At 46.9% G+C, this 15,951-nt stretch overlaps 1 protein-coding gene across 13 annotated transcripts in view; it reads right to left on the bottom strand.

Annotated features, from left to right (window-relative positions):
• herc2 (HECT and RLD domain containing E3 ubiquitin protein ligase 2) overlaps nucleotides 1-15,951 on the bottom strand; it is a 70,453-nt gene that overhangs the window by 15,416 nt on the left and 39,086 nt on the right. For 8 of the 13 annotated variants that reach the window (XM_048253512.1, XM_048253520.1, XM_048253516.1 and 5 more), the window contains 29 exons: nucleotides 15,532-15,700; nucleotides 15,079-15,240; nucleotides 14,492-14,600; nucleotides 13,826-13,965; nucleotides 13,306-13,496; nucleotides 12,403-12,508; nucleotides 12,118-12,209; nucleotides 11,725-11,900; nucleotides 10,562-10,673; nucleotides 10,204-10,285; nucleotides 9,749-9,892; nucleotides 9,559-9,649; nucleotides 9,143-9,320; nucleotides 8,681-8,762; nucleotides 8,377-8,548; nucleotides 7,898-8,042; nucleotides 7,270-7,495; nucleotides 6,854-7,025; nucleotides 6,217-6,400; nucleotides 5,486-5,629; nucleotides 4,850-5,041; nucleotides 4,420-4,573; nucleotides 3,696-3,803; nucleotides 3,341-3,472; nucleotides 2,933-3,091; nucleotides 2,031-2,149; nucleotides 1,656-1,781; nucleotides 1,400-1,555; nucleotides 985-1,100 (listed from right to left, as the gene is read on the bottom strand). In XM_048253512.1, the coding sequence (XP_048109469.1) occupies nucleotides 985-1,100; nucleotides 1,400-1,555; nucleotides 1,656-1,781; nucleotides 2,031-2,149; nucleotides 2,933-3,091; nucleotides 3,341-3,472; nucleotides 3,696-3,803; nucleotides 4,420-4,573; nucleotides 4,850-5,041; nucleotides 5,486-5,629; nucleotides 6,217-6,400; nucleotides 6,854-7,025; nucleotides 7,270-7,495; nucleotides 7,898-8,042; nucleotides 8,377-8,548; nucleotides 8,681-8,762; nucleotides 9,143-9,320; nucleotides 9,559-9,649; nucleotides 9,749-9,892; nucleotides 10,204-10,285; nucleotides 10,562-10,673; nucleotides 11,725-11,900; nucleotides 12,118-12,209; nucleotides 12,403-12,508; nucleotides 13,306-13,496; nucleotides 13,826-13,965; nucleotides 14,492-14,600; nucleotides 15,079-15,240; nucleotides 15,532-15,700 (4,139 nt within the window). The remainder of the gene's footprint in view (nucleotides 1-984; nucleotides 1,101-1,399; nucleotides 1,556-1,655; nucleotides 1,782-2,030; nucleotides 2,150-2,932; nucleotides 3,092-3,340; nucleotides 3,473-3,695; nucleotides 3,804-4,419; nucleotides 4,574-4,849; nucleotides 5,042-5,485; nucleotides 5,630-6,216; nucleotides 6,401-6,853; nucleotides 7,026-7,269; nucleotides 7,496-7,897; nucleotides 8,043-8,376; nucleotides 8,549-8,680; nucleotides 8,763-9,142; nucleotides 9,321-9,558; nucleotides 9,650-9,748; nucleotides 9,893-10,203; nucleotides 10,286-10,561; nucleotides 10,674-11,724; nucleotides 11,901-12,117; nucleotides 12,210-12,402; nucleotides 12,509-13,305; nucleotides 13,497-13,825; nucleotides 13,966-14,491; nucleotides 14,601-15,078; nucleotides 15,241-15,531; nucleotides 15,701-15,951) is intronic. The other 5 variants (XM_048253521.1, XM_048253522.1, XM_048253523.1 and 2 more) reach the window with 1 other exon arrangement.

Raw genomic sequence — 15,951 nt, 5'->3', positions numbered from 1 at the left:
CTCTGGTGGTAGGTCAAGCTTAAAATTGTCAAATTTATTGAAATAATGACAAGTTCTAAATATATCCTCTTCAACAGAGTTAAAATCAGCTGGTGCTGCAGATATAATAATTAATAAATAAATAAATAAATAAATAAATAAATAAATAAATAAATAATCACACATATTTCTGTTTTCCAGCAACATATTAGGAAGCATAGGCCATTTTCCAGCATTGTACAATATATATTCAATGAAATACCAACATGCTGCATTAAATGGATCCATAATCCATTGAGTGGCTCCCGAATCAGACATTTCAGCGATTTCGCTCAGAAATCTCAAAGGCATAATACTGTCGCGATCGAGGCGCCTGTCCCATACCTCAAGTTTTTTTTGGTGAATGCAGTAATCTTATTTGCTAGGTGAGGTAGGTGCTTGTCTTTGCCTTGTAACTGGACATTTAACTCAAATGTATCGCTAAGATATATCAAATATATCGCTAAGATAGGCCAACCGTCAAGAAATGTTCATTAGTGAACGTGCTTGCAGATTCAAACATGCGCTCTTCCTCCAAGAAGAGGCGACTCGAGCTCAAACACAGCGACAGCACTTTACCTCGGGAAAGCCACCTTGCCTCGCTGTAAAACAGTACAGCCTTTGGGTCAGCTACCATCTCTTCAAGAAGTCGCGGAGAATAGGCAGCCCTTTTAAGGGCTGGGTTTTGATGAAATTCATCACTCTCACAACAACGTTCAAAATCTCATGTAGGTCGGGACTAACTAAGCTGCCTTGACACGAGCGCTTCCCTATGAATAACACAGTGCGTCCATTGCGCATCGGGTGCTACCTGGGCCTAGGCTACAAATAAAAAAATAAGTAAAAAAAAAACACCTGACATGTCTCCGCGACCCACAGTTTGAGAAACGCTGTACTGCGGTCACTTTGACTATTCTCAAGACTGGTGGGGGTTTACTGTGAGTAGGTCACTAAATGTCATCATACCTGTTCATCCACTGTACCAGCTGTTCGTCCTGCTCTCTCTTGAACATGTCGTGGTTCTCATGGAGATTGTTCATGCTCTCGTGGTCCGCCATCAGCTCACGAATCTTCTTAGACACCTAGTGGTCATTCAGAGCAGGACAAATACCAAATCAGATTCTCAAAATATGATAATGATAATGCTATAAAACTGGTATGGGGCAAACAGGGTATCGCGCCAACGACTCCAGGCCTGGTGGGTGCGTTAGTTGCAATAGTGCATCAGTCCTTCAGTCGATGCAATTTTTAAAAGGGATTAAAAATTGCATTGGCAACATTGGTGTTCTTTCTAGACTGAAGGAATGTTATAGAACTGCCATTCTCCCATGGCGGAGAGATTATTGCTATTGACATATTTTTTTTGTTAGGCCTCATTTACCTCGTCCAGGAAGGGCCGAGGCAGAGGGGTCCTCTTGTCCAGGGCTACGGCCACTCTGGATGCCGTGCAGTAGCGACGAAACCACGCCCACTTGTGTGTCTCTGCACAGCAGGGCAAAGTGTCCAGCTCCAGGTCACAGGCCAGGGCCACCAGCACCTTCAAAGTGTAGACCAACACAAACCATGGTCACTACTACTATTGTCAAGAAAGGAAATACTGAGCGCGCACACACACACACACACTCAAGTGTCTGCACCTTGAAGAAGGGACTGTGGAGCAGCTGTTTGCCTCCTCTGACAACAGGGTCCTCATATTCATACTGCCTCTGCAGAGCCTCAGGAAGGCCCTTCACAAGGGCGGCCAGCGCACTGCCCGTAAAACTCTGCCATAGACACAACAGGGGAAAAAATTAGCCTTTCCTCATTTCAGCGGATATCTGCAGAATTTCAAGATAACACTTTTAAACCTTGGAATTATGAATCCATTTGTATGCATCGAACCCAAAATCATTCCAAATAATAAAAATGCTAAATTGTGGACTCCAAACTTCAAAAGCGGCCTGATTCTAGCTATAAAGTTCCAGTCACAGTGAGGAGCGGACAATGAGGGTCAGAGGGGGGTGGGCACTCACCATAGGACGCGCCTCGCCCTCGCTGTCCCCCAGCAGGCGGTTGATGTTGATGGACTGGCCATACTCGGTGGTCAACAGCTTACGCAGCCTCTGCAGCGCCCACATCCGGTGGCCAGCAGCTGGAGAAACAGAGGTATTTAACGGTGATGTCCTGTAGACCATTGGTTCTCAAAGACTGGGTCGCGACCCACTGGTGGGTCGTAGGAGATTTTATTTGGGTCGCCAGCATAGCTTAGTGACAATTTATGTTGTGTAATACCCCTATCTTATACCTTATATAGCTTAGGAAAGCTAACAGCTTTCCGTTAGGATCTAGTTTGTTAACTACCACAGTCACAAGTTGGGTCGCGATAGTCTTTAAAAAGTAAAATAGTTTTTAAAAAGTGGGTCCCCAGAAAAAAAGTTTGGGAAACACTGCTGTAGACCCTACACTGACAATCCTACACATACTCATGTCAATGTGGACCACTACAAAGAGTGACAGGGCTGTTACTTAGAGTTTTAAGACCCCAACGTCGTCTTCCAGGCAAGGGTCATAGGGTTAAGGGATCATAGGGTTAAGGTTAGGTGCCTTGAAGTCGACGGTGGGAGCTTAAAACACCATTGAGCAACATGGCTGTGTTGGCAGATGGTTACAGTCTTTTTTGGTGGATTACTTTAGGCTTGTTATGTTGGATTTATTTGTGTCTTTACATATTCTACATGGTCTAGGTGAACTCTTAGAGGAATCAAACATAAACTGAAAGCTAGGATTATAGTTTTATTGAAATGAGAATGTTCAAATCACAAAAGCAAAGGGCACTAGGCTGGGTAGAAGGGGATGGAACCACTTCAGTGACCCTCAGCACCCCAACTCCCCACACACACACACAAAATGTGCGCGCACGCTCACACACTCTTACCAAGAGCACTGAGCTGGGCACAGGCAGCCAGCGAGGCGGCCAGACGCGGCACGATGCTCCGGTTGGAGGTGAAGTTGAGGCGGAAGTCCAGCAGGCAGGTGACCAGGTCCATGGAGGGACAGGATAGGATGCAGCGGTCAGACAACAGGTCTTTGGGGCCTGGGGGACACAGGAGGAAGGGGGACAAGGAGTTACGGTTCTGTGCTCTGAAGAGTTTCTCATTTGTGAACATCAAAATGGTGAATGTGTAGGGAATCTGTGTGTGTGTGCATCTACATTTGAGTATGTGTTTCAAAGGATGTTTAGACGTGTGGTTGAACTGAAAGTTGTCGTGTATCAGAGTGTGTCCTTGTGTGCCTGTTTGAAATGCCAAATGACATGAGGTCTGTGTCTGTCTGTGTGTCCTACCAGCAGCAGGCATGATGGGGTACACGGTGAAGCGCCAGCCCCAGCCATTAACCGATCCATCGCTGGTGAACTTCCACTTGAGCTCGTCTCCAGGGATACGCAGCTCACTGGACCAGTCAGACCACTCGCGTCCTGATGCACACACACAAGGACATCAAAGAGTTAACCTCACACACACACATACTCCAGGAGGGCTTGTGCATAATGAGTAAAGATGCACCATTTGGGTAAAAATAGTCTTTGAGAACAGTCAGGTGGAAGACAGCCTGACATGATCTCACACACACTCACACTAACACTCAACCCCTTGTCAAAAACAGACAAACCAACACGTAAGATGGTGGAGGCTGGTCACCTGATCGGACCGAGACGATCCTATTGGCTCCATCCATGATGGTCAGAGGGTCGTGTCGTCTCTCTGTTGAGCACTGCCTGTCAAACTCCACCCTCAAGCCTTCAGCACCTACGGATACAGACCACATGGTGTTAAAAAACCCTCATAACCCTTTAAGGATAACGTAAACACAGGCACACTATGCAGGTTTAGGTATTTTTGGCGACTGTAGAGCTCCCTCTAGAGTCGCGATATATTTAGATTTTACTCTGCTACTGTAAATAGCACATTTCTTGTGACTTATCCCCCCCTGTACACGATGAAACTGCTTTTGTTGTGGAGGTGAAGTATTAAAAACAGGCAAAAACTTCTCAAAAGAGCTATATCTACTGACAAAGTAATGTTTCACGATTCTCACGAGACTTGGCCATGCCGTTCTTGGCTGGTTTTCTCGGTAGGGACTCGCTACATCTATGCTGTATAGCTATGCTAGGTGAACAATCCGCCTATTACAAATTCGTTTACCATCAAATTGGCTTCGTAAAGGTGAAAATTTTGCTTAGTGTGTTTGCTCAGTATTGTTTTGCTGAGTGAAAGTAATTTTTACAGGTATGGTCAAATATCAAGAAATGGCATCATAATATATTGTGGCCTAAATAGTCATATTTGTATAAGCAATCTAAGTGTAAGCGTTTGAATGATAAATGTATGCCTGAGCGTGTGTGTGTGTGTGTGTGTGTGTTACCTGGGATCTTGACCGTGCCGCTGGTGGAGGTGTCGTCGGTGTAGGGGTGGCTGCTCTCCACCACCACGGGCTGGGAGGAGAGACGGCCGCTCTGTGAGTCTGTCGCCACGTCCTCTAGCTCCGTCACACACAGCTCCAGCAGCATATCTGCCACCTGCAGCAATACACACACACACACACACGGAGGATGGGTTCAATACACCTGCTAAGCAAAGCAAGAGCATTTGATTTATAATGAGTGTCAGAGAGAGAGGGTCAGGCATAGAAGGACAAAACAAACACAATAATTAAACTGAAATACTGACATAAAACAGATTTTTTTTTTAAAAGCAACAATAGAAAAACAGAAAGCAGAAAACAGAGAATCAATGAGAAAAGAAAGTCGAGCGAGTGAATGATGGCCACTGGCCTGAAGCGTAGTACGACGCACCTGTGGGTATGCAGTGCCCATGCCCGACAGCACGGCGGAGAGCACCTCCCGGCCCTTGTCTCCGGCACGCACCGACACGGCCAGCTTGAGCAGGTCCACCAGCACCCGCGTGTCGTCTGGCACCAGCAGACTGGTGAACTCGTCCAGGTACTGGGGTTCTGGGCCCACCACTTTAGTTTGGCTTTCAGAGTCCTGAACACACACAGGGCACACACACACACACACACAGGACACACACAGGACACACACAGGACACACACAGGACACACACAGGACACACACAGGACACACACAGGACACACACACACACAAAAAAACATAAGCAATAAATACACATTAGAATAACAAAGACTTATAGACAAAGCAAGTGTATATTTGCTTTAAACCCAAAACATAATGCAGCTGATCTAACCTTCAAGACATAATAAATATATAACAGAGTAGAAAACAATGGTTACTTATGTAACTGCGGTTCTATGAGTTTCGGATGCCCGCCAGAGGCGGTGCTTAAAGCACCAAAACTCGTAGAACCGCAGTAACATACAGTACGTAAGTAGAAACGAAATAGAATGTAGAGTTACTGCACATATTTATTTCTGTACTGTAATAAATAGTAAAGCTGAAATGTGCACTGACCTCTTTGGTTTTAGTCATGGTCTCAGCGATGATGCTGGCGGCCCCGGGATCATCGGTCACTGGGATGAAGGGGCGGCAGGATGCGGCCGAGGCGGAGGGGGTGATGGCAGACGAGGGGGTGACCGCATCCTCAGAAGTGGTCACCTGACCACAACACACAGCATTGGTAAGAGGATCACACAGACATGGTATTAATCCTCTAAAGGCTTTCTTATCGATCTCACTAAGAGGTGTAAAAGTCAGAGAAAGTAAAAATCGTGCCACATTTTGGTTCCAATCATTCACTTAATAGGCTGATACTAATTAGCACATTTTTTAAGTCAGGTACATCAGCTAATTAAATCACTGTGAAATCACCTGTGGTAAGTGCACAGGTAGAGCCAATACATGGCAGGACTTTTACTTTCTGAAGGCAGACTTTTACTTCTCTGATCTCACATCTCACTTTCTTACACTCTTTGGCTTGTGCTATACTGATGATCTCACGCCTCACTTTCTTACACTCTTTGGCTTGTGCTTTACTGATCATTTTAAAGCAAAATAAAAAATAAAAAAATAAAAAAAGACAAGCAACACTGACTTTTGGATTTCTGATGCTGATAAATAATTGCATCCATGCGAACCTATACTACTGGTATATGTATATAACATCCTGATAATATAAACGAAACAAAATGATTAGTAATGTTGGCCATTAGTGTGTCCCCGGCTCATCTCTTCTGTGGGCTCACCTCTGCCCTCTTGTCCTGCCAGGGGTTGGGGCTAACGCGCTCCTCTGCCTCCGGGGGCACTGGAGGGCCCTCTGCCTCAGAGGGGCTGGACGCTGATGACACGTCAGAGGGGGGCACGGGCGAGCTAGACGGACATTCCACTGGCATCATGGAGGCGGGCATCAGAGCACCGACCACCGCATCCCTGAGAGACCATAAACACACACACACACACACACACACATCAGAAGAGTGAAGAGGGCATCAGTCCTATCTCTCTCCCAGGGGAGGTGAGATCACTCATGTGCTTGAGGTGAGTGCCCTGGTTGGTCGGTCAGCAGAGAGGAGGAGTGGACACAATGTCATGGTTCTATCCTCTTCAGTGTGTATGTCATTTAACACCAACAGGGTGAATTGTTTGGGGCATCTGTGCTTGTATGCAAATCTGCATGTGAAAATATAATTAAACATGCAGCTTGACTAAAAGTGTGAGCGTAGGTGTGTATGCCTGGCCCACTGAGTGTGTGGCTGTGTCTGGCCCAGTGTGTGTGTGTGTGTGTGTGTGTGTGTGTGTGTGGCCGCCTGACTGGTTGGCAGGTAGAGTGTGTGTGTGTGTGTGTGTGTGTGTGTGTATATATGTGTGGGAGGTCAGGCGTACCTGGCATACATGATCTGCAGGGCAGAGAGCACGTGAGAGAGGGCCTGCTGCTTGGCCAAGTTACCGTCCAGCGAGAGCAGGATCTTGGCCAGCGAGGGTCTGTTGGACTTCACACTGCCTGGACCACTCAGCTTGTTGCTGGCGCACGACGGGTCACTGTCTGATGGCACACCTGAGTGTATGTGTGTGCAAAAAGAAGGATTTAGGTCACACACACACACACACACACAAACACACGCGGTGAGGGGAGCTAAAGACATGGAAAAAGACCTGGCAGTGAACTGTATCTCCTCTGTGACAGCAGAGTCACACACGTGCGCACACACACAAACTCAATTTTGTGCAAACTCAAAGTCATGGGGTCATGTTGAACTAGATGGACATTGCACTATGCCTTTACATCTGCTGCCCCTCACCCAGGTACGAAGCCCCCAGCGAGTCTCGCGCCGTTTGGAAGAGCACGGGCTCGTGCACGGAGGGTGTGGTGACGTCCACGGTGGTCCAGGCTACGCTGTGCGAGGAGCCGCAGGCCACCCGCGTGATCTTCTGGCCCTCCAGGCCTTGGACCAGCGTGGGCTTGCGGTTGACCGTGGTGGTGCCGTTCCCCTGCTGCCCGTGGTCGTTGTCTCCCCACGCGAAAACCTACGGCATACACCAGAAGCTGCTTAACATCCATGGCTCATGTGCTAATAGAAATATAAAGAGCACAACGTTCTAGATATTCACTATTCATACACCTACTTGATAGATAGACCAGATCAACATCAACAACCACAGGCAACTCAACATCACAGGCTAACATGATAATACTGTTTAAGGTATACTATGCAGTTTTAGGTATTTTTGGCGACTCTAGAACTCCCCCTAGAGATGTGTCCGGGTCGGCAATTCTTGAAGTTGCATTGCTGGTTCTCTCAGTAGCGACCCACTGCGGCTATGCTCTAAGGCTATATGCTAGGTCAAATTGGCTTCGTAGAGGTTATTTTGCATAGTATACCTTTAACTCCTAATAACTAATAATGAAAGTGCCTAAAGTTTGTTTACCTGTCCAGTTTCTGTGACGGCCAGGCAGTGTAGCGCTCCCACTGCCACGTGGATGATCTTCTTCCCCCTTAGACCTTCCACCATCTGGGGCTTCCGCACGTGGACGTCAGTGCCATGGCCCAGCCTGAAGTAGTCTCCTTTACCCCTAGGGCAGGACGTCAGAGAGACGCATGTCACTCACCACACAACACACTGGAAATACCACTTACACTGAAGGTTTAGAAAGATCCTGTTCAAATGTAGCCCAGTATATCTGGAATCACTTCTTAAAAATGTCCCATTCTACTGTACATGCAAAGACTCACTTTTAAAAGATCTTTTATACACTGAATCTTGTCTTGACTTAATCTATAATACAACTTAACTTTCGAATGTTGAAATTTGCCTTACTTTTACTTTGTACTAATTGTGTTAAGCATATTGGCTCTAAATAGAAAGATACTCCTACTTCATTTATCTGTATAGGAAGTATGACTGACCATGTCCAGACGACTCCAGACTTGGTGAGGGCGAGAGAGAACTGGGCTCCGCACTCGATCTGGCACACGCCCTGACCGTTGAGCCTCTCGATGTTCTGGGGGATGTTGCAGCCTTCGCTGCCCCCTCGGCCCAGCTTCCCAAAGTCTCCGTCTCCCCAGGAGAACACCAGGCCTAGGAAGGCGCACACACACACACAGGTTATAGGAATCGCTGGTGCATGAATAAATCCTATTCAAGTCGGAGGAAGCCCTCTTTTAGCGGAGGAACAGAGACAGAGCTGGAGATGTAAGACCATGGCTGCACCTTCATCAGTGAGGGCGAGTGTCTGAGCGTCCCGACTTCCGCATGCCACCTGCACCACACGGTGACCCAGAAGCACCTTCACCTGCACACACACACAGACACACATTTTAGATTTGAGTACAGCACCCAGTCTTTATGTGCACACCTAAATCCAATCCATGCATCAGAATGCTAGACAATCAGAGAAAAGAAAAGAAGGCCTATGGGTAACAGGGGCGAGGAAAAACTCCCTAGCATTGGAGATACATATGGGAAGAAACTTCGAGCAGATCGACGACTTAAGGGCCTGACCCATCTGCCTAGGGTCAGTTGTGTTCTCCATATCTCCATACTATAATGTACATTTACCAACATATACAATGTAAATTGTGCCGATCCAGAGGATGTATTGGTATGAATGAATAAATGGCTAGCCAAATCCTCACTCTGGTGTTTGGCAGAGCAGTGGTGAGGGGTGCGTACCAGTTTGGGTCGGAGCTGGGTGGTGTTGTCCCCGTGGCCCAGGCGACCGTACTCGCCCAGTCCCCAGCTGTACAGTTCCCCGCTGGACGTGATGGCCGCGCTGTGGGAGCTGCCGCACGCAATGTCCCGGATGCGCTTGGTCTTCAGGGCCTCGACCAGCCGGGGCTTATCACAGTTCCTGAGGGAGGGACAGAGGGAGGGAACGGATGAGTAACGCTGGGGAATAAAAACATGGCAGGAAGAAAGAGGTACAGAGAGAGAGAATGAGAGAGAGAGAGAGAGAGAGAGAAAGAAAGAAAGAAAGAAAGAAAGAAAGAAAGAAAGAAAGAAAGAAAGAAAGAAAGAAAGAAAGAAAGAAAGAAAGAAAGAAAGGAGAGAGAAAGAAAGAAAGAAAGAAAGAAAGAAAGAAAGCTTACATTCTGCTGAAGTGGCCCAATTTGCCATCATCTCCTTCTCCCCAGGAGAACACCTTCCCATCCACTGTCAGAGCCATGGCATGACGCCCTCCTGTTTACACAGGTCAAGAAAAAGACAAATGAGCATTTCCTTAATAGCCAATGCAAAAGTGTCATAGACAAGTAGTGCGTTTTCATTGGTGGTACTCACCGGAGTGCACGGCCACCTTCTTGACCACGTAGTTGCTGAGGGCCGTGATCTGTCTGGGGATGGGGATGGTGCCGCTGGACAGACCCAAACCCAGCCTGCCGTTGGTGGCCTCACCGCACGCGTACACCTTACCCTCCGCGGTCACTGCAACACACAGACATGGGAGTTACTACTACAGCTACTGCTACATCAACAACAGCAACTTTTCTCAGGTCGATCAATACCCAACTCAACCCAACACTGGACAATCACTAGTTTTGGAATACAGTAGATCAGCATGTCACACATCAAAAGAAATGCTACATATCAAAACATCAAAAGAAGTGATGGACATGAAGTGATTGGGTCCTGAATTTTTCTTTTTCATTTCTTTTTTTCTATGTGTGTGTCTGTGTGTGTGTGTGTGTGTGTGTGTGTGTGTGTGTGTTATGTCACGTCATCATGATCACACTGACCAGCGAACAGGCTCTTGGAGCCTCCAGCCACCTGCACCACATTCAGCGCGGACAGTGTCTCGGAGAAAGACGGCACTTTGATCTGGAAGGAGACACAAACGCTTGAGTGGGTCATATAGGACAACCCAATAACACAATACACCTCAACACAGTACAATACAATATAATGGAAGAACATATGGGACACCAGAACAGTGGTTTGATATGAAAGAGACGGAACTAATGAAGATGCTGTTGACGTCCACTCATCCTTGCTGCTATATTTAGTTTATATATCAGAGACAGTACTAGACAGAAAGCAATTGTATTTCTTTTCTAGAAAGCAGCTCTTGTTGTTTTGTATTCGTCCAGAACTCACCTTTGACCCCTTGAGCCCCCCAAGCTGGTCCTTATCGTTGAGGCCCCACACGAACACTTTGGTCCTGATGGTGGCGGCCGACTCCAGGCCCGATGACCTCTTCCTGGCCAGGCTGAAGGGGGGCAAACAAGGAGAAGAGAATGGACAGATGGGTCAGGGTCAGGAGGACGACAGGTGAGATGGGATTGTGAAGGACAGTACAATGAGGGAGACCGCTGAGGGCCGAGAGAAGGGCCTCCTTATCCCGCCGCCACCTCTCGTTCCTATTCAAGGAGTCACAGACCATCTCTTTCACTCCTCGTTCTCTCTCTCGCTCTCTCACTCTCTCTCGTTTTCTCTATCTACCTCTCCCACTCTCTAGACTACTAATGAGAACTGATGCCAATTTTAGCAGCAGGCAGACTAGACTCAGCTGTGAGCTCTAAACACAGAGCCTCCACTTCACACGTATCACCGCCCTGACACAGCTGTAATGGCCAGACCAAGGGTACAGTGGTGGAGGTGTGTGTGTGTGTGTGTGTCTGAGAGGGGTTGTTAATCCAGCTGAGACCGGAGATGTTCCTCAGATGTGTCTCTGCACGGCACAGCCGGAAGCCCCTCTGATCTACCCTGCTTAAGAGGCCTTAGGAGCCTCTCTGATTGGCACTGGTCAATACCACACACACACACACACACACTTAACTCTCTCTCTCTCTCTCCCTCTCTCCCTCGTCAGACTATAGACTTTCATCTATTCAAGCTCATTTGCATTATAATGGAACTCCTTATAGCTGGCACACTACTGTCAGGACTGCTGCTGCCAGACATGTACAATAAGAAGCTATCGGCAGAGACACAAAGACACGGACACAATGTTACAATCAATGCGTGCACACACATGTGCGCACCCACACACACACGCACACACACACTCCCACTTCATTGTCAATCTGGGAATGTTCACCAATACATCTTAATTTACATAACAGTAGAACATACTCCTTCCATTTGACAGGCTACTGTTAGTGCTCGCAGACATACAATACACAGCTATAGAGTAGGGATACAAAGACAGCCACAACATTATGGCAATGGCCACGTGCAGTAGTAACCACGCACAGGCTCTCACCACACATTAATTCAGACTATGAAACACAGACACAGACACAGACACACACACACACCTTCCAGTGGCTGTCTTGTCGTCGTCTTCCTCCTCGTTGTCCGAGGCCAGGAAGGGAACGGTGGCCAGGTCCTCGTCCTCAGCGCGGATGCGGCCCACGATGGCCAAGCCGTGGATCTTACAGTCGATCCCAGAGCTACGGCACTGCTTTATGGCTATCTCTATGTACCTGTGAAACTACACACACACACACACACAGACACAATCAACATCTGCCAACATTGTGTGTGTACTTGTGCACATTTGATGCAAACAGCTTAGTCCCAGTTTCTGTCCTCCACCTCCATCTGTTCTGTGCACCACCAAAAGAATACTTGGAGTGCTCCTTCATGCTTTACTAGGACTGTATATTACATATGAATAGTATCAGGGACTGTTTCTTTTTTATACCAACCTCAGTGCAGTCATTCAGGAGTGAAACAGTGGTGTCGGTGGAGTTGATGTTGATGGTCTTCAGCTCGATCAGGTTATTCAATGAGCTTCCACCTGGAACAACACAACCACATAAACATGATAAACATAAAAGGAGTTCATTATCTTTTCGGTAGAAAAGGGAATGAACTCCACTCATCCAGAACCTCTGTGTAAGTACATGTACATGTAGGGCAGGCAGAGACACACACACACACGCACACACACACACAGATGGTGAGGAGTGAGGTGTGTTAGGAGCACTCACCAGAGATGACCACAAGGGAAGGCATGTAGCTGCTGTCGGCAGGGTCCACCATCATCTTGAGCCTGTGCACCAGCACGTCTGGGAAGAGCTCCAGACGGATCCAGTGCTGTGGGGGGGAGAGGTCTATTTCAGTGCTGATGTTGGGCTGGGTGCTTTACACTATAGATCAGGGCTGTCAAACATAAGGCCCGGGGGCCAGATCAGGCCCGCCAGCAGGTTTCATACAGCCCAATGCAGAGAAATGAAAATGACCATGAAGGCCCCCATGAGGTCTCATTCCAACAAATCCGGCCCACTGCCTAATAGGAGTTTGACACCCCTGCTATAGATAATTTCAGACATCCACAGTACAGTTTGTGCTCACAGTTGACATGATGATCTACAGATTGATAGTTTGAATCTGTAAAATACATCACTACAGCCCTAACATTTTATTCACTATTGGACATTTAAAGAAGAAATCTGTGACTTCGAGAAACGGAGATCTATGTAAAAATTCGCCAGAGTACTGTCGGTGAGAAAAAATGAAACCAATTCTACTCTGGGGGCTTGTCTGTGAGCCCCTACGTACATACACCCTGAGTGTAGCGCTATAGCTGCCTGGCTGCATTAGCTACCGACTGTTTTTGTTTTTTTTCCATACAGACCTCGAGAAATGGAGATCTATGTGTAAATTTGGCAGATTTCTCCTTTAAAATAACCTCAGGTTCACAGGGCCTGGAGACGTCGGAGTAAACTACAAATATTTGTGCGTCTGTAGGACATAATCGATCTTCTGCACTGCACATTTAAACATCTATAACATAACTGCAGTGACTAATTGTAAGCGTATATTCCAACTGCTCTTCCTCCTGGGCTGCTTTCCTCCTCCTGGTGTCCATGTACCCTCGGTGTCCTCCTCACCTTTCCCTGGGAGCCCGACGACTGCCAGCACTGCTCGCTGGAGTCGATAAGGCGCGAGGCCTGGTTGACGGAGGACGACACGTTGAGGCTCTTGACCACGCGGGACCACTCGTCGATCAGCATGCCCCGCTGGCTGCTGTGGTGGCGCTTCAGCTGCTTGCCTGAGCGCCCGCTGAAAGCCGGAGACTGGCCTGAGGTCAGAGGGGCACAGGGTGGGAGATGGATTAATATCCGGCCAAAGACCAGAAAAAATAATGATGGAAGTGTACAGGTAGATCTCCATATTTTGCATTAACACTTTGCTTTAACATAAATACTCCAAAATACATACTTTTAGAAACTGCTAATGTCAAAATCAGACAAGAAAGAAACAAACCACTACATCTAGACAGAAACTGTTAGTCACCGAAGATTTAAAAGAATGACACCAAAGACACACACCATCTTTCGGTCATGCGTCATGAAGCGAAATGTGTCCCATTTGCGACCCAGCAGGGGACTGACGCAGCAGGGGACTGACCTGGCTCATTGATCCTGCCAAAGGAGTGTCTGCTGTTGTGCTTGCGTGTTTTGAAGCAGTTCTCACAGAAGTCAAAGTCATCACAGTTCCTGCACTTAAACCTGGGGCCGTTGATGGGGAACATCTGGCAGCCATCACACCTACGCCACAATTAAAAAAAACATCCTCTTTTAAAACAGTCATTCATAAACTGGCACCCACTAAGCTAAGGATGCGGGTCTGGACTATGGATGCCCATCTATAAACTGGATGCTTATGATTTTGAATGTTAAAAAGCTAAAAATTATATATTTTGCCATTAGTTAATGCCCCTGGATATTCTGACCAACAGGGAACAGGTTCTTGAACCGATTCTGTTTAGGATCCTTTGAACCTTGGTGCTATTGAGCGAACCAGCCCGCATTTCCACCAGTTTTCCATCAATGGTGGATGTAAACAGAAGATGGTGGATGGCATTGATTACCTTCCTCTTTAAACTCTAAACTCAATAACATCACCCATTCCAACTTGCAGTAGAAAAAAAAACTGCTTTTCAGCTGGGAACCATCTGTTCAAGTTCAAACCAATTTACTTTCAATCAAAATGCTCTAAACGGTTCAACATCTGGAGCATGAACCAGAACAGACCTCATTCCATGTAGGCGGAAAGGGGTTGCCAGAGGCGTACCTGACTCCTGGATGCACACTGGGGACCAGCTCCATCTCAGACAGCAGGCCAGTCCAGTGCGACTGCTGGGGAAAGTCCACAATCACGTCCTTTCCATTGGCACTGAACGCTACACAGAGGAGAGGAGAGGAGAGGAGAGGACTCATAATCAGAGCTCAGTTACCACTCAATGTCCTGGGGCTAATGCTAAGGAATGGTGATTATCAATCATTTTTATACATAACATACACAGAGGATCTAAAAATGTATTCCAAACTGAATATCAGGTTTGTATTTTTTGGAAACTGGTAATAGTGTAAACAGCACTGTTGGTACAGTGTAACTCATTTGTGGAGTTGATTTCTATAGTATTAGAGTGCATGGTATAGTATGGTATCATATGGTACGGTATGTGTTCTGACTTGTTGGATAACTGCCAAACACTGACAAACCCAAGCTTTTTTTTAATGGGTGGCAACTAGCATGAGGCCAAATTGCCAAAGACCTTTGTTCAGTTTATGATGTACTACCATATCCATTAATGCTAATGGATTCTATTGGGCTCTCTCATCAAAAGGAGACACAGGAAGAGCAGAGCAGGCTCGTACCTTTAACCACGCCGACACTCCTGTGTGTGACGGAGCCCCACTTGTACTTGGGCGTGGTGATAGAGGGCTTCACCCGAACCTTGTCTCCAATCTTAATGTGAGACGGTGAGCTCTGAGGTGGAAAGCCTGGGGAGGAAAGGCAGAAAAAGGATAGTACGCCATCTAGTGGACGGAGTATCGCGAATTAATCAACTGTACCAATTATGAAACAGTACAAATGCTACTTTTATGATGACAATTAAACAACTATAATGTACATTATTAACAAATTAATAATAGTATTATATCAGTGTTAACATAAGATAATAACTGCATCTTCATGTTAAAAGTCATAACAGATGCAGAGTCAACAGTAATTCACTGCTTTGTCTTGTTGCCAGATCCAGATGAAACTGGTCCTCATCATCCCTGTGCGTGGTGTGAGTGTGAGGTGGTGAGGTGGTGTTGGCGTACCCAGTAGCTCGGTGTGGATGTAGCGCACCCAGTAGGTGCCTCCTTTCTGCTGCCAATCACACTGCACGTTCAGGTCGTGCAGCCCATCACGGTCAAGTTTAATCACCTTCCCCACGTCCCCCTCGTACACCTCCTCATACGTCCGGCAGCACTTCACCATCATCCCCACCTGGATGCAGAGGTCAGAGGTCAAAAGGTCAGGGCAGGCAAGATAGGCAAGAAGGCAAGAAGCAGAATAGAACTGGTACAATTGTAGCCGTAACAACGAAGTCACAAGATCGTTGCCATGACGACAACTTAGTTGTGAGATTGAGAGTCAAGATTAATGTGGTTATTAATGATTAAATAAATAAATGAATTCAGCAGGCAAGAATGAAGGAAGGAATCAATGAATAAAAGAATCAATGAAGAAAGCGAGGA

Source organism: Alosa alosa, chromosome 9, assembly GCF_017589495.1.
Source record: "Alosa alosa isolate M-15738 ecotype Scorff River chromosome 9, AALO_Geno_1.1, whole genome shotgun sequence".
Taxonomy (NCBI): Eukaryota; Metazoa; Chordata; class Actinopteri; order Clupeiformes; family Clupeidae; genus Alosa; species Alosa alosa.
Note: the sequence above shows the minus strand (reverse complement) of the source record. Positions and strands in the feature narration are given on the sequence as shown.